General features: G+C 42.5%; 1 protein-coding gene across 1 annotated transcript in view; it reads left to right on the top strand.

Annotated features, from left to right (window-relative positions):
- The first annotated feature begins 53 nt into the window (after positions 1 to 53).
- The window catches only part of LOC134621424 (neoverrucotoxin subunit alpha-like), a 33,473-nt gene continuing 9,350 nt past the window's right edge, over positions 54 to 24,176 (top strand). The window contains exons 1-2 of the mRNA XM_065470140.1: positions 54 to 82; positions 383 to 556. Of these exons, the coding sequence (XP_065326212.1) occupies positions 54 to 82; positions 383 to 556 (203 nt within the window). The remainder of the gene's footprint in view (positions 83 to 382; positions 557 to 24,176) is intronic.

Here is a 24,176-nt window from a genome sequence, read left to right as displayed (position 1 = left end):
TCTATAAAGCTATTAAGTGATAATCAGTACTCACTTTGTTCAACACTGAATACATGTCGGCATTTCTGAAATTTTTCTCGGTGTAACTGTCATCAAATTTCCATCCAGATCTGGCCTTCAGTTGTTATCTGAGTTTTAATCATGAACTCTTCTGAAACGATTACAAAATAAAGAAATTTGACACATTTTGTTGATACCAAAAGCACATTGAACTATCCAGTGTTCTTTTACTGCTCTATTCTCTCTTCACTTCTCTCTCTGATTGTCTCCACATGTTGCTCATTACTTTCCAGACAAAAAGAGAATGGAATATTCCTAAATGTTATATAATCTCATTACACTTGATCAAAAGTAATTTTATTGTTTTGCTGTTATTTTTCAGACTGAGTCTCTGTAACCTGTCAGAGAGAAGTTGTGAAGCTCTGTCCTCAGGTCTCAGCTCTCAGTCCTCTAAACTGATAAAGCTAGACCTGAGTAACAATGACCTGCAGGATTCAGGCGTGAAGTTTCTGTCTGAAGGACTGAAGAATCCACACTGTAAACTGGAAACTCTCAGGTGAGATCAAACATTTTTTAATCAATTGGCAGAAATAGCAAATTAATAATAAGATAATCCTTTAATAAGAGGAGATGTGGAGGTGTTCTGATGTGCAACATACTCTTATGTTGAAAGATTCTAAAACAAGAAGTAGTTCCTGGGAACTACTTTCTGTTTTGTTGCTGTCTAAGTAGAAATTTGATGATGAAAATAGTGATGAGTTTGCAGAGTTGAATCCACAGCACACAACACAAATATTCTCACACCCGACAATATGTACATAGTCATGGTATTGGGTGCTGAAGATCAGATTCGAAATTTAATTGTAAGCTTGGTGTTTTTAAGGGAAGCAATTTTAATTCAGTGTTTTCATTAGTCTTAATTTTATGCATCTACTACCACTAAGAAGAGAACGGACATGGGTATCACTTTACCCAGCTTCTAATTCATAAATTCTGCACTCAGCTTTGCCATCTCCAATATCACTGAAATTCAGCCAGATGCTGCTCATTTTGTGTTTTCACTTTGTCCTGACACGCTTGCATTTAAACCTGTGTCTGTGTGTACCTGGCCTGTACCACTATGCTTGCTTTCTTGTGAACGTTTGCCCCCATCCCTTTCTTTAAATAGTGGCATGATCCCAGTCTGTCTCTTAATGTGATTGGCGACTGTTGGGAATCAAATCAGTGTAGAGCGGTGCGAACAAACCACGGAGGCCCCAGAAACGTGCAATCAAACGTGAGTTTATTAACTGGCCAGGAGAAAACATCATCATATGTGTTCTGACAAAAATACACTTTGAGAACACTTATAAAGCAGTGGGGTACACGCCCCCCCATGGCGTCAATTACAGATTAAAAATACATTGTTTACAGTCAATGGTACATCTTGTACATCTTTAATGGCTATAATCAGACATAGAACTTCTCATTTTACTAACACCTACCATATAAGGCAATAACCTTAAGTCTGCAAAGTCTCTAAGGTCTAATTATTACCTCTAGTCATCTGTTACCAAGGAGAACAAAAGTACAGTGAGACACAAAAATGAGTTAAGGCCTCAGAGGCCTGGCACATTCCTAGATTATGTGTACTGTAAGCATGTATTGCAGTTATCCTTCTATGCTCTCGTCTTCCTCAGCATGTATCACATGGACATCGCGCCAGTGAGGCTTAAAACCCTTAATGAAGAGAACATCAACTCTAAATCAGCACTATGCAATGTGTATGAACTACTTCCAGTTATACCTGTAATAAAAGTCAACATAATAAAAGGATCCTCAAATGAACATATTCAATAAACAACTTTAAGGCAATATCAATCCTGTAAAGAAATGTTATTAAATGGGATGATGCTGTACAAGAATGTTATTAATGCAATTATCATAATGCAGGTTATATGGCAGCAATAAAAGAAATTCTGTATCTCCACATTTCCCTCTTTTGACATTCCAGAAAAGGAATGTCACCACACCTTGTGTTGTATCACTCCTCAGCCCACTGCCTGGCGGCTAAGTTCACCAGGTACATGGAATCCCCCCTTTTGGGATTCGGAGCCCTAGCCATCATCTTTACCAACAATCCTCTGAGACAAGGAATGACACAACAACCACAGGTGACCAATATCCCTAAAAGTATGGTCAGAGAAAACATCACTGACATGGCCAAACCTTTCCATCGTCCAAACACGGATGCCGCCCAGCTTTCCAGCGGGTTTTCAATGCCTGAGTGCTCATGCATGGTTTTAGACAAAGTTTAAGACAAATCAGCGAACTCGGACCCAATTGTTCCGCAAATCCTTCCATGGCATCCCTGGTAAGGTTAGAGAGTCTCAGCAGGTTGTAATGGACATAGTCAATGCGATCCACATTCTTATTAGGGGTCACCCAAATGAATATGCTTTCAAATTCTAAAGCTACTTGGTCTGCCAGCTTATAATCGTTAGGAACTCCTCTGGGCACTCCTATGGAGTCTATCCAGGTCGGAGAGTTTAACCTAGGGTCATATGCATGCGTACCCTGGGTCCCTCTTTTTGCCAAAATGTGTCTCTTACGTCTGGCTGCTAAAGTACGTGTATTGTGTTCCTGATGCTCTCCAGCTGCTACTAGCTCCTGCACACTTAATGACGTCACACAAATCAAACGTGAATGAGCTGGCGGACCCTTTAACATAATTCAGTTCTATGCCATTAAATATGCTGAGGCACTCATCACCTTTACCTGACACCTCGCGCTTTAGTCCTTTCACCGATACCGTTTTAGCAACTACTGTCTCAGGAAGTGCTGTGCTGGACTCGCATCCGCGTTTGACCAATTCACAAAATGCGCCCTGCAAAAAATACACAAGAAAACATGCGGCCGCAATCATTATCAATACACAAAAGATACGTAAACTCAAATATAACATTGGAATGCACCTCCTATCTCTGCGCCCCTCGGGCTCAGGCATTTCCATGATGTTATGTGGATTTTAGCTTTAGCCTAGACTTTCACTCTTTCTAATGTTCTTTTCAATTTGTTACCACTCCTTTTTGGTGCCGCGGCGACCTTCTGCGATGCTCTTCTTCTTGCTTCGGCCTCCCAGGTAGACTACTGTTTGGCCCGTTGCACAGGTGAGAGGATTTATTCTGCCTCTGTTTGTTGACACCTGTGTTGGCTGAAGACGAGTCTTCCTCAACCAAGCTCTCACTGCGACCAGTGAAACGTGTCGCCTTTCCCCTTCAGTTGAACTGCTGTAGTCGTCCTGGCAATCACCTCGTAAGAACCAGTCCAGCGTGGCTCCTTCCACTTTCGTTTGATGACCTTCAGCCACACTGCTTTTGCATCTGGGACCTCTCCTTCTACGGTTGGTCTCCCAGAGATAACCTGTTTGGTAAAACTGGACACAAGAGATTTCAATTCATTCCAGTATTGTGCATGAGACCTGTTACTCCTGGTGGTGTGTTCCGCCGGAACCTCTGTCCATGGGGCGGGGAACAGCCTTCCCGTCTGCAGCTCATGAGGCGTGAAACCTGTAGACTTATTGACAGAACATCTTATAGTCATTAAAGCAATTCGTAGGGCTGAAACCCAATTCAACCCTGTCGCTGCGCATATTTTAGAAATTTTGTTTTTCAAATTTAAGTTCATTCTCTCTACCTTCCCTTGAGATTGAGGATGGTACACTGTCCCAAACCTGTGTTTTACTCCCATCATACTCTCTACGGCCGCCAAATCCTGATTTTTAAAGTGAGTTCCATTATCTGATCTAATACGCCTTGGAAACCCATGCCTGGGAATATAATGATTGATTAAGCAATTTGTCAGTTAGGACTGGTCGTCCATCGGCTCCTCTCCAGAGACCACCCTCTTTTCCTCGGAAGAAGCCTCCTGTTGGGCCCGTCTGGCCTCCTCCCACATATCGATACCTGCCTCCTCTTCAGTAGTTACCTGCACCCTTTGCTGTTGTCCTTTATAGCCTGCTGCTCCCTTGGCGGCTTCATCCGCTCTCTGATTTCCTCCTGTAACCATGGTATTTGCCTGAGAGTGTCCTTCAATTCTCCCTGCTTCTTTTACCTCAATTCAGTTCCCTGTTTGCAAACTATAGCATAGCCGCTTTGGCAACAGTGGCAAGGAAAAACTCCCTTTTAACAGGAAGAAACCTCCGCCAGAACCATGCTCAGGTACGGGCAGCCATCTGCTGCGACCGCTTGGCGTGAGCTAACAGAGACTTTGAAGAGAGAGAGACCTAATATTTAATAATCCACATTTCACTGTTCTATTCTTCGGTTCAGATGTGGATTCTGTATTGTTCTTGCTTTGTTATTCTTTATATTTAAGTTGTTTATGGCTAGTTTTGGTTTGTTATTGTCTGTTTGGGAGCTGACATAGTCTCTATGGATAAGGGTCTGTGGCGGGGTAGCATCAGGAGAGAAGCTCCAGAGAGGCATGTTTCCTGTTAAAAGCTAAAATATAACAAAAGAGATTATGCTAAACAAACAAAACCTTTCAATTGCCCAACCCTATCTGTCTCCTCAATGGGTTGTATGTTTTCAATGTTTCCTTATTATTTTGTCATAAAAATAAATCAAACAAATAATTTAAGTTGTGTGACAGCACCTTGCGTTTACGCCGGGCTGTGAGCTGCCCTGAATCTACTTGCTACACCCCCCTTTTACCCAATTTAATTTTTCAATTTAAAAGTTATTCTCAGAACTCAGAGCTGAGGTTCCCCCTTCCTAAGTCTGTATGTTCTAGAAGAGAGCAAGCTGCTAGTCGTTAAACAAGTTTATCATCACAACAGTTATTAAGTGAAAAGTCACGTAGACATTTACTTAGTGATCCTAAAAAAGCACATTTCATGTAGCTGATCACATATTTCCTTTGACATATCTGTATGTGCAAGCCTAAATTATAACCTCTTACTCTAGAACTTAAAAAGAACCTGAAAATAACAATTTCTGCCTCAGTTATACCATACCTAAATTATCAAAAACCCCAAACGTCATCAAGTAATCCTAAAACCCATTTCAAATTAAACCTTAACCCTGTAACTCCCCCCTTTTGTGACACATCTTATGTGTTACAAACTCAAAATCATTCACTCGAGCTTAGGAAATTAAAAGAAAAAAGTTAGTCATATCATTTCTCAAAACACCTCAGCAATCCTCCGGCCCTGCAAACCTGTAGCAAGGAATGAAATCAACTTAATCATCATGTCAAATCTTTCCCTGGCTCCATCCACAGCCTGCATCCTTGGAACTTCCTTGAAACAAAAACCTGTATGTTAACCAGAACTTCACATTTCATACTCAGTTTTTCCTCACTCATGATCCAATCTGTGTCATAAGAAAGGAAACTCAAAACCGAACAGTTATTAGTCATATGTTTAACCTTAGTCCAGTCTGTATCCCAGTGTCCAGTCGGCCCAACCTTTGGTCCACGTCCGTCCAGTCACCGTCCATTTCCACACCTTCACTCACACGCATTAACATCAGGTATTGTAAATAGTGGAGACTCCCGCGCAAATAATTAGATTCTCCACCCTTAGGAACATTCATTTGATATAGTTTTGGAAAATAGTTCTTTATGCATCTGACTGGATTGGCTCGCGGCAATCCTTTTAGAGAGAGACCTTCAATCAGATCAGGTCCCCACAGGTAACCTCCTCAGCCAGTTGTAATCTGGAAAGTCCATCTTATATTTGTTCTTCCCGATAAGCGCTTTTATTCACAATTGCAGGCCTGCTTAGAACAAAATGAGAAAAAGAGAGCTGATTATTAGCTCATTAAACACAAAACAAAATCCCCTGACAGGTTTTTCTAAGTGCACTGTTACAAAAATAAAAAATGTCCATGTTTAATCAAACTCCCTCTATTAAAATAAGAAAACAACACAAACGTAACCGATAGAAGTAACCCATCACTACAACAACAACCTCAACAATCTTAAACACAGAACATTTTGCCACAAGTCCTTCAGAGTCCTGACACTCTCAGATCAACTTAACATAATTTCACCTGTTCAAAACACATAAAATCTCGTTAAACGCCACACAACTTGCACACCATCAACACTAAATTCTGAATTTTCTCTTCTAAACACTACTACACACTAAGCGAGTTGGACAACATGATAAACAGACTCCTATGCTAAACCTGCCATCTGATCTTCATGAACTCTTTTGTATTCTAAGGTTAAGGCATTTTCTATTTGTGTGTGTGATTGTGTATATGTTTCTTTTTATGGTTTCCTCAAACTCCTTCACAAGGTTCCACTTAAACAATCAGTTTTCTCTATCCCAAATTTCCTAACTCCAATTTTGATTTCCCACCTTAAATAACAGCATTCCTTGTCCTCAGCCAGAAGTCATAGCTTACTTTTCAGGTTCAGGGAACAATTCACCCTGAAAGACAGAGAGTGTCTCCCCTCTTTAACTCATCACTGGTCATTGTTAATGACATTTCCCCCTCTGCCTCAGCCCAACGGCTTTACCCTTCAAGTCCCGTCTCCACCAGTGAGTCCAAGCTCACAGGGACTTAGGTGTGGAGCAATCGTGACTGTGCCTGCCTTAGGTTGTCCCAGGGTTTTCCATTTGGGATCTTACCCGTCATGGGCTTATCCAGCCTTCCATGCTCGCCTGTTACCGGGGCCACGTGGGCAGGGGTGGTATGAGGGCAGGGGACACACTGGCTCTAGACATTAAAGGAGTGTAAGCTGCTTTCTTCATTGCATGGATATATTAAACTATCCCACTTCTGATTGTTTCCAACAATAATTTCTCCTGTAGCAATTTGTGTATGTGTGTTTTCTATTCATTAATGTAATTGTTAGTTCATGTATTTATTTTCTCGGTCTTTCTCTTTCCTAAAATATGTAATTAATATATTTTATTACTTTTTCTTGACACATTCAGTCTCTAATTCCTCTGTTTTCATGTTGCAACGTCTCTCACCAGCTTACCAGCTTACCAGCTAGAATCAGACTCCCTGTTTGACGCACACACACTCTGAAGTTTGCCTACGCACACACTTCCTCTCAGACTTCCACTTTTCCACTCACTCTCCTATGTATTATTTTTACTTTTTCTTATTTTATACGAATCACACAGAATCATTCAAATCCAGTACTCACAACCTTCGCACACTTAGAATCACTCGAAATACACTTTCCTAACAGTATTTTGTCAAACCTACTTTTGAGACTCAGAAAAAGGAAGTAAACAACACTCAGTAACTGCGTCTGTCCTCTTAAAAGAGAAGAGAAATAAACACACATGGAACAATTCTCCCCATCTTAGACAAAATGTGACCTTAAATGTCCTTTTCTACACTGAAAAAATTGGCCAGCTCTTGGATTTACGTAAGCATCTTGCGTGTATTTAACACAAGTGCCTCATGCTTTAAAGTTAAGTGTAGAAACTACATGATATGCAGATAGGCCAGATTAAATTGTTCATATCATGTTCGAGTGAAGTAAGTCAATAACTTACTGCAACACTGCACGAGATTTCAGTCTCACGCGCTTTCAGGAAGGCACCCATCTCAGTCAAGTCGAGCAGCCGCCTCTACTTTTTGGAATAACGAAAAAAGTAAATTGGGTGGTTGTTACCTTTAAAAAGTTTAACTTGTGATTTGAACACAATAATTTCATGTTTCTATGAACGTAATTAAATCATTAAGGATCTGTACCAAATTCAACAACTTAATTTGTTCTTCTCGGAATGACATGATACAATCTAGTGAGAGTGGTTAGTTCCTGAACTCATGAAATTCACATGATCGCACAAGATGTCAAACTCCAGGAAAATCACTGGAGTTATAACAGGCAGACACCTTCACACACACCACGTGTATGCTATCATTATTTCTTGTGGTTTAACCGGTCAAGGACAAAAACGTACACAAAATTCAGCATCAAGCCCTGAAATCATAGCTTTCTTATTTTATTAAGTCTGGATTGTTGGCCTGGTGGTTAGTGCTGTTGCTTAACAGCAACCAGGTCCTGGGTTCAAATCCACAGTCTGGCTAGTTTGCACTAGGTTCACTCTGAGTATTCTGGTTTCTTCCCACAGCTAAAAGTCATGCAGTTGTTAAAGTTAGGTTAGGTTAATTGGTAATTCTAAATTACCTGTCAATGTAAATGCAAACGGTTGTTTGTGATAGACTTGTGAGCTGTCCAGGGTGTACCCTGCATCGTAACCTATCACTCCGGGGTTATTTCCCAGACCCCTGCAATCAGGATAAAGATGGTAGTTGTTGTAGATCCATTCAATTTTTATAGTAACCAGAGTTTAGCCTTTGTTGAACATTATGGAATATGAAGACAACGTGTAGTATTCAAGTGACCAAATAGTATTTGGGTAAAAGTTATTTAATAGTGTTCAAATAAAATGACAAGATTGTTAAGTATTAAAATATTCCAACAGCTCAACTTACTTCATCTGAACATGTTTCAATCGCGTTTTATGAACACAAAATGCACATGTTTATTCGATATGAAAAAATTGTGTTCATTTAACTCAGTTGTTTAAGTTTCTGCCAAAGGAAAACATTTGTGTGCAACCAATGTCCACTACTTAACCAAGTAAATCCAACATGGCCATTTTCAGTGTAAGTCGTGTCCTTCTTTACACGACTCTTGGCCTCCAGGGCATAAAACTTTCAACATAATCTTTTACTTTACCAGAACCCTCATACGTGCAATAAGACTGCTATATGTGCAATTCTTTCTTTGACAAAGTTGTATTTTATATTTTCTTACTCAGTTGTATGTAGTGTTGGTATTCTATTTTATTCTATTGTATATATCATTCTATTCTACTTTACTTTATTGCATTCCAGTGTTTTCTAATTCCTGCTGCATAATTTTGCACTTTTGCTGTGACAAACAAATTTCCCACCTGTGGGACTAATAAAAGTCATCTTTATCTTTAACTAGCCCTGATCTAAACCCTGTCTCATCCACTGCTGAAATTCTAGTTCAATGAACCCATGTGTTGCAGTTTAAAAATAAAAAGAGGAAGTGACTCACGCCTAAGAATTTTGTGTGTGTGTTAATGTCTGTGTCCCTTTAAATGAAAAAAAAAAAAAAAAAAAAAAAAAAAAAAGGTGAACACATATGGTGAGTTTTTCCTCAATTTACACAAAATATGACATTAAATATCCTTTTCTAATTCCTGTTCTTCTTTAAACACCATGAATGACCTCCAGATCATAACCTTTGGGCTTATATCTCAGATATAAGTCGACACAGCGCACCAAGCACAGAGAAAATCCAGTAATCTTCAGCACATGTACCTCACTGCAGCCAGTGAGGATTTAAAAACAGTTTCTTGTCTCAATTTACCCAGCATTCACTTATCAGATGGACTGCAGCCGATCCATCCATGTCAACACAATTGTGTATCCCCCTGTACACAACTTATATCACAGCACATCTAGTAATATCATCAGAATTACTTCAACCTGGTAAACATTGATTTTCCTTTAAAATCAACTTACCATTAAAACTCAAGATCACAGCTGACTCGATTCTCCTGGATCATTTATCAACCTTCAAACCAACACAGTCCACATTGATTATTTACTGGACCTCAGCGGATCCACCAAAATTCATGTAAATATATCAACCATTCACCGATTTATTTCTTTTCCTCAGACCTCGCCGGATCTGTTACTTCAGCACAATAAACACTAATTTTCCTTCAAAATCAGTTTGCCAAGAGCCACAAAACCATTTCTGATACGATTTTCTGAACTTCTGTGTCACTTAAACATCCTGACAGCACCAGATATTTTCTGCCGGACTCCCTCGTCCAAACTTACGCCTTGTACTTACCATAAGCTGACCAATAACTCTTATATTCTTCTTTATTCTTAAACATACATTGCGTCTCTTTTTTCTTTTATCATAACATCTCATGTTACTCATTATTTTCAGTGCTGTCCTTCTCAAAGTTTCATTATCCTTACTTCAAAACTTCTCATTACTTCAAAGTTTCTCATTACTTCAAAGCTTCTTTATTCTCAAGAATTCAGTTTTACCACTACTGAGCCAATTTAATAGTTAAGATCATCTACTCAGCGAACAGATAATTTAGAATTCAGCCAATTTGCACAAATTTGCTTATTGAACAGGTTTGTGCTTACCTTTTTAATCTTTTTAGACCGGTCCTCTGTCCGCCTCATATCAGATCCAACCTTCAGCCACATTTGTTCTCTCTGATCTAATCTAAAAGCTTCAAGGTCTGCCTCGCCCATTCAATGCACACAATCTCTTTTTCCCTTTTTCTTTGACAAGAGATACTCAAAAATTCTGCAAATTCTCTGCACTCAGTAGTAGGCTCACAGCTTTATTTATTACTCTGTTTCTGGTTGAATTAAAATAACTCTTATATTAGAATCACCCTGTCCAGTGATACTGTCTTTCAAAATCAACAAATGCACGCTCACAAAAAGCAGAAAATGCCCTTCCTGCCTCTTCTGATCCCCGAGGTGGGCCTGGGCAGTATAAAATTAGGGCACAAAATATAATGAAACAATGGCACAACAGGTTGTCTAAATCTTATTGATCTATTTCTGCAGAAACTGTAAAGGCGTGGTGGGAATCAGCAGTTTCAGCGTGACATGTGCACTTTACGTAAAAACGACCCTCTCTTGGTGAAATTTAAATTTGGCAAGCCCCTAAAATCAACATGCCCTTTATTTAAATAAGAAATGTAATTACTACAGGTCAGCGTGCTTGTTATGTTAACATTAAAAGGAGAAGCGACCGCACCCAAAAAATTTTTAACTACGCACTTCTTAACCAGAAAGAAGAGAAGGGGGAAAAAATGGAGAAAAAGGAAAAAAGAGACCTCCAAGCCTCTCAAACACAGGCTCCAGCCTGCAACCAGCTGGCACTTTAAATCATTTTAGACAGTTTCCTACGTCACAGCTTTAGTTCAGTTTACCCCGGATATGCACCGTGCCGCTTGTCTCTCAGACGGCCACAGGAATATCAACAAAACACAGTTTTTCATGGGCCACGGCGGGTCCACAAATTTTCACTGACCACGGCGGGTCCACAAATGCACAGGTAATACTTCTTAATCGTCTCTCATAGCTCACAGTATTTATTATCAGACTTTCACTTTTACTGATCAGCTGCTTACTACAAAACCTCAAGCTCACGGCTGGCCTGAGTTTCTCTTAAATCATGTATCAACACCTTGGACCTTTGGGTCCAGTTTTTATTCTCTTAAAAACATGTCACAACTCCTCGGACCTTCTGTCCGGTATTTACTTTTAACACGTGTCACAATTCCTCGGACCTTCTGTCCGGTATTTACTCTTACACATGTCACAATTCCTCGGACCTTCTGTCCGGTATTTCACAATTCCTCGGACCTTCTGTCCGGTATTTACTCTTATAGCTACATGAATGTACTATTGCTGTGTGATTTATTACTATTATGAAGGTTACTCACCATACCAATTCCAACTAGATTTTTAAAATCTTTATATAAAATGAGTAACAGTAGGGAGGACATTATTGTAACACGGAGGTTTGGCCTGCCTTGGATCTGAGTAAACAAATGCCAATGTTGCACAAACACACACACACACACACACACACACACACACACACACACAGCAAATCTGCATTTATTTGTCCCACAAGTGGAAAATCTGCATTGTCATTGCAAAAAATTGGACAGAGCACGGTACAGAAAGTGCACTATTCAAACAATCTGGAAACATAAATATGGACACGTGTATTCAAAAATATTGGTGTATGTCATATACACTATTGGTGTATATCATATATGTATATATATGATATGATTTAGATGTGTCTGTGTGTATAACTAGACTTTATGCATATTATATAAGGTGTGGCTATATAAATATATAAATATACATACAACTCTCTGTATATATGTTTATGGACAGGCATGCAATGTAGTGGCAAGGATTGACAAGAACTAATATTGCATATGAGAAATTTTCTGTTTCTGTTTCTGGCTCTAATGCTGAGTCTCAAATAAACATAGATGGAACTGCAGCTAATCATGCTCATGTAGCCAGTTATTAAAAAACCAAATCACCTTCAGACGCAGCAGACATTTAGTGATGATCTCACTATATGTGGTCTTTTAGCGCCTCTTAGTGGTGAACTTGTGGAGTGGTGTTAGTCTGGGTGACGAGTGTAATTGTTGAGTGAGACACACCAAGCCTGCATGCTGGTAGCACCTTAGCCACAGCTCAGGTGGAGAAGCTGAAAGTGTAGTAGAGATATCAGGGACGACACTGATGTGTCAGATTCACTCTTTAGCACTCCGGTCACTCCAGTGTGTCAGCCAGGACACCAATGAAGGCCAAATGATCCCAGCGTGTGGAATAAGGAGCTTAAGGTTCGGTTTGAGGTTTTGTCAAAGCAGCGAACACAAAGAAAGCCTGGCTGTGGTGGACTTTCCATGATGCTATGTGTAACACACCCCAAGCAAGAGAGCGGCTGACAGATTATGTCTGGTTCTGAAAAAAACAGATAAATCATGAGATGGACGACAGGTAGTGTGTTTCCTCTCTCGCTTCTGCCAGATCTTTATTTATACACATTCATGTGTTCACAACAGGTTGCAAAAACTTCTTAACATCTCTGTCTCACATTCCCAAAGCCCAAAATCTTAATAAACTAAAATAGTATAAACAAAAATCTAAACAGTCATCTCTGTTGTTTGTTACTAAGAGCTATAAATTACACTTTTTTCACACATAGTTTGATAAAGCAAACATTCCAGTACTGTCCCATATACTAATGGTGTATCCGTATAGTGGAAATCTCCACATCAACATTGCAGAGCTATCAGAATTTTTACAGGTTATTACACTAACTTTAAACAATAACAGTGACAACACATCAAACTGTCTCTGTGAACACATTAACTCAAATATACAGGAGCCGTGGTTTACTTTTGTTACAAGAGGGTGCCTTAAGTTTAGAAAACAACAAAGCCGACGTATACTTCAGCCTGCGGCGAGCTAAGCTAGCTCCTACTCTCGATCTTAACACATTTCAGTGAGCAAAACAAACAAATACAGATCTCAGCATAACAAACTGCTGGTCGGGTTTTACCCTTATTTGGCATGTAAATAATGTGGACCACATGTGTGGCCTTATTACTTACTAACCTGAAAAAAACAGATAAATCATGAGATGGACGACAGGTAGTGTGTTTCCTCTCTCGCTTCTGCCAGATCTGAAGACGAGCAGTAGCGTCACACTAAACCATCTCACTAGGGTGGAAGTGCCCCCTTGTGGCGTAACTAGGGATCACACCACATGTTGGATCTCCAACAAAAATCAAAAGAATAAGGCCCTTCCTTAACAAAACTACACCTAAAAGCTTATACAATATACAAAAATTAAATCACATAACGTGACCACACCTTACAGTGTGTCACACGCTCCCTGACAAAATAAGAATGGCTCCTGGCATTCAAACCTCAATTTTTCTCAAAAACATTGACACATACACTTAGTCAATATAGCAAAGGTGTGTACATGTAAGGTGTGTAAGCATATGGAAGGTGAGGTGTAAAGCCTGTGGGTGTTGGAATATGATAAGGACCTGTCCATGGTGGCATGTAGGGTGAGGAGAGCATTGCAACTGTAGGATGAGGCTGGTATGATGGTTCACCCAGTGTTTGGTATGTAAACATCTGCCTTGGTTTCCTCTCCCTAGTCGACCTTCTCATGTCGCTAGTAGAACATAGTGGAGGGGTGCGTGCAGGCAGTTCGTCTTCATTTGGAATTGGCAGTTCATCATCTGCACTTTCTGATGGGACTGGGTCATGTAGTGAAAGCACCTCTGGAAAGTTGTCTCCTAGACTGACTTGATCTTGGCTGACTGGCCGGCCAATACAGCTTTCTTCCCTGACAGGTACCTTTGCATGACTGTTTTCTTCAGCAGCGGCTGGGTCGGGCTGTTCTGCAGTAGATATCCTATGGTAAGTCTTTCCTTTGATGGGCTCTCTTTCTTTTACAGGAAGCCTCAACCAGAATTTTCCATTACTCTCTTCAGAGTCTGAGTCACTTGTTTCAGTCTGTTGCCTTCTCCTGCCTCTGTCCCCTGGCAGGTTGTTTGATTTTGTTTGTCTCTTTGGTGTAGGTTCAGGAATGTGCTGTGGAGCCTCAACTGGCAAGTCATTCACAAGTAGTAACAAGTTACGGTGAAGCACTCTAGTCTTATCCTTATCTCCTGCTTTTCGGTAGACGACATAAACGGGGTTGTCGGCTACTTGTGCTTTGACTACGTAGATACTCTTTTCCCAGTATGACTTGAGTTTTCCAGGCCCACCTCTTTCACCAAGATTTCTAACGAGGACCCTGTCCCCAGGATGCAAGACGACACCCCTGAGTTTTTTGTCATAGTAGGATTTGCCTCGTGCGCTGGACAGTTTACTATTGTCGCTGGCTATCTTGTATGCCTCAGTCATCTTTTCTGCCCACTTCTCAGCATAATGTTTGTGAGACACAGTTTTTTTCTCCCCAACCAGGCCAAACAACAAGTCTATTGGGAGACGGGGGTGATGCCCATACAACAGAAAGTAAGGGGAATACCCTGTTGACTCATGCCGCGTACAATTGTAAGCGTGTACTGTTTGCTGAAGGTGATCTTTCCAGCATTGCTTTTCTTTGTCACCGAGTGTCCTAAGCATCTGCAAGAGAGTCCGATTAAATCTCTCGGCAGGATTACACTGGGGGTGATACGGTGTGGTCCTTGAGTGTCGAATTCCAGCTTTCTCTCTTAAAGTCCTAAAGAGCTCGTTTTCAAACTCACGACCCTGATCGTGATGCAACCTGCCGGGATATCCAAAACGCTGGATGAAATCACCAAAGATGCGCTCAGCTGCTGCCTTGCCTGACTTATTTTTGGTTGGATATGCTTGAGCAAACCTTGTAAAATGATCTACTACGACCAGGATATATTCATATCCACCTTGGCTGGGCTCTAGGTGCAGGTAATCTATGCATACAAGATCCAAAGGTGAGTTTGAAGTGATTGTACCCATTGGGGCACGGACATGTCCAACCGTTTTTTTTTTGTTTTATGCGGGGACATTTCTTTGTGACATAGTTTTCAACTTCCTGTTTCATAAATGGCCAGTAGAACCTCTCTCTAGCTAGGGCCAGTACTCGGTCAGTACCAATGTGTCCCATGTCGTCATGGAGGTATTTTAGTACCTTGGCCTTGTAAACTGCTAGGAGGACAAGTTGCTGCCTTTCAGTAGTACGTCGATACAAAAGTCCATTGTCAAGGCACAGTTTGCTCCATTCATGAAGCAATCTCCTTGCAGCTTTACCTACTGTTTGTCGTATCTCGTTTGTCATTACAGCATTTGTCTCTTTTAGCCGAATGATTTCTCCCACAGCTGGGTCTTCCCTTTGAGCCTTCACCCACTCCTCACTGCTTATTGTTGGAAGTGAAGTTGGGGGGTCTTGATTCATGTTAGCAGTAAGAGCCAGGATGGCGACCCAAGCTACATCTTGTTCCTGGGCTGCTTTGGCCCCACCCCATGTGGATTGCACAACTTCATGAGAGAGCCCCTCAGTACATGCTGTCACGTACTTCTCAATGTCAAGGGGCATGCGGGACAACGTGTCAGCATGGATATTTACCTTTACTGGTCTGTATTTTATCTCAAACCGGAAATCTGACAACTCCCCAACCCAGCGATGCCCAACAGCATTAAGTTTAGCCGTGCTCATTATGTAAGTCAGAGGGTTGTTGTCAGTATAGATGGTGAAGTGTGGGGCATAATAGAGGTAGTCTCTAAACTTTTCACACACCGCCCATTTAAGCACCAGAAATTCTAATTTCCCACTGTGCAGGCAATAGTTTTTCTCGGCTGGAGACAGCGTTCTGGAGCCATACCCAATAACCCTTAGCTTACCATCTTGCTGCTGATAGAGTACAGCACCAAGGCCTTGCTCTGAGGCATCTGTGTGTAGCAAGAAAGGTAAGTGGAAGTCTGGGTAGGCCAGGACTGGAGGGTGGGTGAGCATGTCAATGAGTCGCTCCAGTGTCCCCTGGTGTTCACCTGTCCACACCACAGGAGTATTGGAAGACAGCTTACTGCCTTTGGGTTTCCTCTGGTGAGATGGTGCTCGTGACATGTCAGACTTGGCTTGGAGAAGCTCATACACAGGCTTTGCGATACGTGACAAGTCCTGAATATAGCTACGGTAATAGCTGAGGAAGCCCAGGAGCCGCCTCACATCACCAACAGTCTGCGGTGTTTTGGCCCTGAGTGACTGCACAGCCTCTAGATCCTTTGGGTCAATTTGCACACCCTCTGCTGATACAAGGCGACCCAAATATCTTACTTGTCTGCGAAAGAGTTCGCACTTTTCAGGCCTTAGCTTCACACCATGATGCTGAAGTGCTTTCAAAACTTTGCGGACGCCCTCAACATGCTCCTCAAAGGTTTTGGCATAGCAGTGGATGTCATCTAGGTAGGGAATGCAACATTCATCCCTAAATGGATCCAGCATCTCCTCCACACTCCCCTGAAAGGCTGCAGGCGCATTGATAAGATAAGATAGAACTTTATTAATCCCTCGGGTGGGTTCCTCTGGGAAATTCGGTTTCCAAAAAAAGCACAACACCGACAGAAGTTACAGAGCGTGAGGAGAATATTATATATACATATATATACACATATAAATACAGAGACATATATAGATAAAGAATAAAGAATACGAAGGGGATAAATAGAATAAATAAGAATAAAAAATTAAAATACAAGTGAATTGCACATTTCAAGTATTAGAGTGTATTGCACTGTTGACTATTTAACAAAGTATTGCACAAAAAGTATTGCACAGAAGTTATTGCACAGTGAAGTGAAGAGGCACTACAGCTTCGTTGTTCCCCCCTCCTTTGTCCTCCTGTTTCCCCTCCCTCTCCCCTCCAGAGAGGAGTTAAACAGTCTGATGGCATGTGGGACAAAGGAGTTTTTAAGTCTGTTTGTTCTTATCTTGGGGAGAAGCAACCTGTCACTGAACAGACTCTTCTGTTTGTTTATGGCCGTGTGCAGAGGATGCCCAGCATTGTCCATAATGTCCAGCAGCTTTTTTAGTGTCCTCTTCTCTGCCACTGACACCAGAGTGTCCAGTTTCATGCCGACCACAGAGCTAGCCTTCCTGATCAGTTTCTCCAGCCTGGATGAGTCCTTCTTTGCTGTGCTGCTCCCCCAGCACACTACAGCATAGAACAGTACTCCAGCAACCACTGACTGGTAAAACATCCTCAGGAGCTTCCTGCAGATGTTAAAAGACCTCAGCCTCCTGAGGAAGTACAGTCGGCTTTGGGCTTTTTTATACAGGTGCTCTGTGTTGCATGACCAGTCCAGTTTATTGTCCACCCACAGCCCGAGGTACTTGTACTTGTTGACCACCTCCACCTCCTCCCCCTCTATCTGAACCGGCACTGGACCTTCTCTGGACCTCCCGAAGTCCACAACCAGTTCCTTAGTCTTTGAGGTGTTGAGTTGCAGGTGGTTTGTGTTACTCCAAGTGACAAAGTTCCTCACCAGACTTCTGTACTCCTCTTCCTGATCATCCAAGATACACCCCATGATGGCTGTGTCATCTGCAAACTTCTGAATGTGGCATAATTCAGAGTTGTAGCAGAAGTCAGAGGTGTACAGGGTGAAGAGAAGAGGGGACAGCACAGTTCCCTGTGGTGCTCCTGTGCTGCTGACCACAGTGTCAGACGTGATGTTCTTCAGCCTGACGTACTGTGGTCTGTCAGTGAGGTAGTCGGAGATCCAAGCGACCAGGCAGGGGTCCACCTCCATCCTGTTCAGTTTTTCCTGAAGCAGACAGGGCCGGATGGTATTAAAGGCACTGGAAAAGTCAAGAAACAGGATCCTGACCGTGCCTTTTCCCCCATCCAGGTGTGAGTGAGCTCTATGTAGGAGATACAGGATGGCATCCTCCACTCCGACACCCGCCTTGTATGCGAACTGTAGTGGGTCCTGGGCATGTTGTACCTGTGGTCGGAGGAGGTTGAGGAAGAGCCGCTCTAGAGTCTTCATGAGATGTGACGTCAGTGCCACCGGTCGGAAGTCATTCAGCTCATTGGGCCGATTCTTTTTGGGGACCGGGACGATGCAGGATGTCTTCCAGAGGGCGGGCACTCTCCCCAGTCGCAGACTGAGGTTGAAGACTCGTTGTAGCGGCTCCCCAAGTTCAGCAGCACACACCTTTAGCATCCTGGGACACACCTTGTCTGGGCCTGCTGCTTTCCTGGGGTGAAGCTTCCTCAGTTGTCTCCTGACCTGATCCACTGTTACACAGGGAGATGATTGGGAGGAGGGGGGGAAGAAGATGTCTTGCTGCCAAGAGAGGAATTGGAAAAGGGGGGTGTCATAGTGTCGGGAAGGGGGGGAAGCAAGGGAGGTAGGAGAGTGGGGAGAGGGCTCTGTAGTAAAGGTGAGGGCGAGGGTGGGGGGGTTGTGGGCTGGTCAAACCTGTTGAAGAAGTTGTTGAGTTCGTTTGCCTTCTCCACAGTCCCCCCCACTGTGCTGTTCTTGGTGTTGTGGCCTGTGATGGTTTTCACACCATGCCAGACCTCCCTCATATTGTTCCTCTCCAACTTCAGCTCCACCTTCCTCCTGTAGGTGTCCTTTGCTTCCCTCAGGCAGCGTTTCACCTCCTGCTGTGCTGCTTTCATCTCCTCCTTCACTTTGCTCCTGAAAGCCTTCTTCTTCATGTTGAGGACAGCTTTGACTTCCTGTGTTACCCACGGTTTGTTATTAGGGTAACACCGTACCGTCTTAGCAGGGGCGACTGTGTCCACACAAAAGTTGAGGTAGTCTGTCAGACAGTGTGTCGCCCCCTCTATGTCCTCACCATGTGGGCTCAGGAGCACATCCCAGTCTGTGGTGTCATAGCAGTCTCTCAGAGCATCCTCCTTTTCTGGGGTCCATTTCCTGATGGAGCGTGTTGTGACAGGCTGCCTTCGGACGAGGGGTGTGTATTGTGGCTGTAGATAAACCAGGTTGTGGTCTGACTTCCCTAGTGGGGGGAGGGGGTTGGCGCTGTATGCATCTCTCACATTAGCATACAGTAGGTCAATTGTCCTGTTGCTCCTTGTGGGACAATTCACAAACTGGTGAAAAGCAGCCAGAGTAGAGTCCAGTGTGGTATGATTAAAGTCTCCAGATATAATAATGAAAGCCTCTGGGTTTTGTGTCTGAAGTCTTGCTGTGACTGTGTGTATTTTCTCACAGGCAGCTGCTGCGTCGGCCCTCGGAGGGATGTAAACACACACACAGATCACATGACTGAACTCCCGAGGTAGATAATATGGCCGCAAGCTAACAGCTAGCAGCTCCAGGTCCGGCCGGCATACCGAAACTTTAACGGAGACGTGTCCAGGGTTGCAGTATCTGTTGTTAACGTAGACAATGAGTCCCCCACCTCTGCTTTTCCCGCTGGCCTGCATGTCCCTATCGGCTCTCACGGATGTGAAACCGCATAGGTCTACGTTAGCCTGTGGCGTTAGCTCGGTTAGCCACGTCTCCGTGAAGATAAACAGACTGCACTCACGGTATAGTGTGTGGTTGTTCAGAGCACACAGTTCGTCCATTTTATTCTGTAGCAAGTTCACGTTGCCCATTATCACTGTCGGGATTGATGGTTTGAATCGCCTCTGGTGATCCTCTTTCCTCGCTCCAGCCTTGCAGCCTCTGTAGCTCCTCTTTATCTCAGCCGGGATGTTGTGTCGCATGCCGGTCTGTTCCTTTGTTCTTAGTGCCAGAAGCTCCGCTCTCGAATAGATGAAGGAGCTGGTTCCAGAAGTCTTAAAAAGTGCATTATCCATCTTGTATCGCTATATCTAAGAGGTATAAGTAGAGTAACTTGAGGAAAGGGAAAAAGGTTGAAAGCCTAGTCTAAAAAAAGTTAAAGTTAAGAAAAAAGTGCGGTGTTACAGAGCTACTTGGAAAGGCTGCCGTCACTCCAGCGCCATCTTGATTGAACATTGGAGAGGCCGAAGGGTATTCTGACCCACTCATACAACCCCCAGGGAGTTACAAAGGCTGTGAGATGCCTTGAGCCCTCTGCCATAAATCCCTGGTGGTACGCCTTTCCTTGGTCAAGAATACTGAACCAGCAATGGCCCCCCAGCGTATCGATCAGGTCTTGGATACGGGGCAGTGGGTGCCTATCGGGTATGGTTTTCTGGTTCAGTAATCGGTAGTCGATGCACAGGCGTAATGTGCCATACTTTTTGCGGACACACACAACAGGGGCAGCATAAGGAGATTTTGATTTGATTATCCAGCCCTTTGCTAAAAGGTCCTGGATGTACTCCTTTACTTCATTGAATAATGGCTTTGGAACTGAGCTGTAGGCTTTTTGCACAGGGATGTCATCTTTAAGATTTAGTGACAGCTCTAGACTTGTAATACAGCCTATATCATTAGCATCCTTTGCAAAAGCAGCTGACTCCTCAAACAGCATTTTCCTTACAACTCTCTGCTGCTCCTCTGTGAGGTGATGGACATCAACCGGTGGATGCCACAATAGAGTGGAACAACTTGGAGTAGGTGGTGCAATGGTAGGACTCTGAATCTCTAGGTCTCTGTTTGGGAGTGAGTCAGTCTCAACAATTTTTTTGATAGGCTGGATACTGCCAATCAAAGCTTTTCGAGGTAGAATAATGTCATGTTTTGTCTGGTTCCCTAAAGGCAAATTCACATGTGGAGTTCTGCCCATCTGAACTTCTAAGAGGCCCTCACCCACATCTAGCTGTTGTAACTGTGGGCAATTTTCCTCAGGTTCGAACAGCACAAGAGGGTCACCAGGGTCAAACTGTGGTGGTACTCTACATTTTACCCAGGTTACACTACCAGCTGGGATGACTCTGTCTTTTGGACCTGTTCTCAGGCGCCCTTGAGCAGAAACAGGTTTTTTTGTCTGCACAAAATGAACAATGGTTTTTGCTTTGTCATCAGGGATGGACATTGCCCCACCTAGGAGGCGACTTAAAGTGGAAGCTAGTCTATCTGATTTTCCCTGAATCACTACTTCAACCACATTGAATCCCAAAAGTGGCATTTCTAGGGGCAACGAGCTCACCAGAAAGGGTACACTGACTGATAAATCTGGGTCCTCATTTCCTGGTAAGTTCAGGGTTATGACCACCCAGCCATCAAAGGGGATTAGCCCTCCATTGACTGCATACACTTCCAGTGTCTTTTTATCCTCCATGAGCTCAATTAGCTCAGTCAGAGGACGAATGTCAAGATCAGGTAAGTACTTGTCTTTCCAATGGCGGTCTATTATGCTGACTTGGGCCCCAGTGTCCAAGAGAGCATTGACTGCGAGGCCATTGAGAATACACTTAGTCAAAGCTTTCCTACCTATTAATTTGGCAACAGGTTCATTGGTAGGTGTTGTATGTTCCATTGTCTAGGGCAGAAATACCGTGGTAACTCGTACGTCTCATGGAGGAATAAACCACATACACGTTGTTAGAGTTTTACATCAGAGGCACACGCCTTCCTTTGCGCCTTCATTTATTGAACACACACTTCCGTATTTATACCTTTCAGATTAAGAGCACATACATACATGATAGGACAACACCCCCACTTGCTCTTAACACTGTACATTACACATTTACATGATATACATATTTACATAACATTCACAGATAAACATTTATGTTCCAAACAAAATATGCGTAAACTTATCTATTTTCACTTTACTTACAGACTTAGTCATGATGTCTGCTACCATGTCTTCTGTTGCACAATATTTAACTTGTACTTCCTTCTCAGTTATAGCAGACCTAATAAAATGATACTTGACATCAATGTGTTTACATCTTTGACGGTTTATAGGATTTCTGGACAATGCAATTGCACCTTGATTGTCTGCAAGAATGGTAACTGGTGAATAGTGCCTTTTCATGTCCATGCCATTAAGTAGCTGTGAGAGGTATAAGCTTTCTTGTACTGTGGCGGCCATCGCCATGTACTCTGCCTCGCACGTTGACAAAGCTACTGTAGCTTGCTTCCTGGTTTTCCAGCAAATGACTGGCCCATTTTTGGATAGTACAAAACAATAACCCGTTGTACTTCTCCTGTCACTCAAATCTGTGGCCCAATCTGCATCGCTGTATGCTATAAGATTTAGGTTTCCTTCTGTCCTTTTATAGCACAGCTCTTTGTTTAGTGTCCCCTTAAGGTAACGTAACACATGTTTTGCTGCTGTCCAATGATGCTCTTTTGGCTCAGACAGAGATTGTGACAGTTTACTCACTATCCAACTCAAATCTGGTCTTGTACATGTCATTAAGTAAATCAAACTGCCCACCAATTCTCTATATTTTCCTGAATCAACTGATTCACCATGTGCATCAAAGTCATTTTTGAGTTCACAAGGAGTAGAACGTGGCTTACAGTCAGACATTTTGAACTTTTCCAGGACTTTTGTGACATACCGTGTCTGGTTTAGTCTTATCTCATGGTTCTCTTGTATACAGTCAATACCCAAGAAGTGTTTGAGCTCACCAAGATCCTTCATTTTAAATTTCTCATTCAACATTTGTTTCACGTTTTCAATAGCGTCTTCACTGTTGGCAGCTATGATTACATCATCAACCCAGATGATAAGAATCACTGTCTCACTCGCTGTCTGTCTGGAATATACACAATGGTCTACAGGATTTTGTTTGTAACCTTTTTCACATAAATGGTCATGTAACATCTTATTCCAGTTCCTGCCAGATTGTTTCAAACCATATAGTGATTTGTTTAGTTTGCAGACCAGTTTTTCACCTGTGTCTGATTTTACTTCAAAACCTTCTGGTTGCTGCATATACACCTCACAATCGATTGGGGCGTGCAAATAAGCAGTCTTCACGTCCATTTGATGGAGTTTAAAGTTGTACTGTACTGCTAATTGCATCAGAGTACGCACCGATGTCATATCTGCAGTCGGCGAAAAGGTTTCTTTGTAATCGATGCCTTGAACTTGGCTATAGCCTTTAGCAACATATCTTGCTTTAAACGCTTTAGTCCGATTCGGGTTCTCTTTTATCACATAGACCCATCTCCCTCCCACTGCATTTTTACCTTCTGGCAGCGTGGTTAGAGTGAACGTATTATTGTCTTTCAAAGATCTCATTTCATCTTCCATAGCATCTGACCAACACTTAGAGTTCGATGACTGCATAGCTTCTTCAAATGTCTTTGGTATGTTATACATCACCCTGTAACAATAATCTACAGTCAGCGATGTTTGGTCATCTTCTGCAGTTTGGACATAGTCTTTCAGGTAATCTGGCTTTCTCCTGTTTCGTTTAGGATATCGTTCAGACTCTGTTCTGCCACTCTGTTTGTCTGAGTTTTGTGTGTCATTTATACCATTGTCCTGAATACCACTTTCAGGTTCAAGGATCATACTTTCATTTGATCTCTGGTCATTCCCTGTTTTGTCCATTCTAGCGGGGTACTGCAAGATGTCCCCTGGAGTCAAATCATTATCTCCATCGTCATCATCCTGAATAGTCTGGGTTTGGTGCTCAACTACACTTTTAGTGAGGAACTTGACCAACCTATGTCTAAGTACTCGTCCTGTTTTAGGGTAGTAGATTAGATACGACGGACTGTTTTTATCGTAACCCACAAAAACTCCTTCGTCACATCTCGCATCTAACTTCTTTTTGTTGTGTCCGTAACCGTAGCAAACTGATCCAAAAATCCCCATCCTCGACATGTCTGGCTTCTTTCCTGTCAGCATGTAATAAGGGGTTTGCTTTGTGCGTCTGTTGTAACACCTATTACGAATTACTACGGCAGTCATAACAGCATAAGTCCATAATCTCTTTGGCAGGTTACTTTCAATCAACATACACCGTGCCATTTCAAAAAGTGTTCGCCATTGTCTCCCTCTTTCTTCCAGTTGTTTGCCTTCATCACATTGTCTTCAGAACATGTGGCCTTTTCGGTGCTCTCGTAGCTTCTTAATTTAGCTTTAAATTCACTAAATGTCATTGCTCTGTCACTGTGGGTTACGTGTATGGAAAACGGCTTGAAAGATTCAGGCAACCCTTTTAACACCATTGCAATAAGCAGTCCATCACTTAATGTCTC

Source organism: Pelmatolapia mariae, linkage group LG3_W, assembly GCF_036321145.2.
Source record: "Pelmatolapia mariae isolate MD_Pm_ZW linkage group LG3_W, Pm_UMD_F_2, whole genome shotgun sequence".
Classification (NCBI taxonomy): domain Eukaryota; kingdom Metazoa; phylum Chordata; class Actinopteri; order Cichliformes; family Cichlidae; genus Pelmatolapia; species Pelmatolapia mariae.
This window is presented reverse-complemented; position numbering and strand designations above follow the sequence as displayed.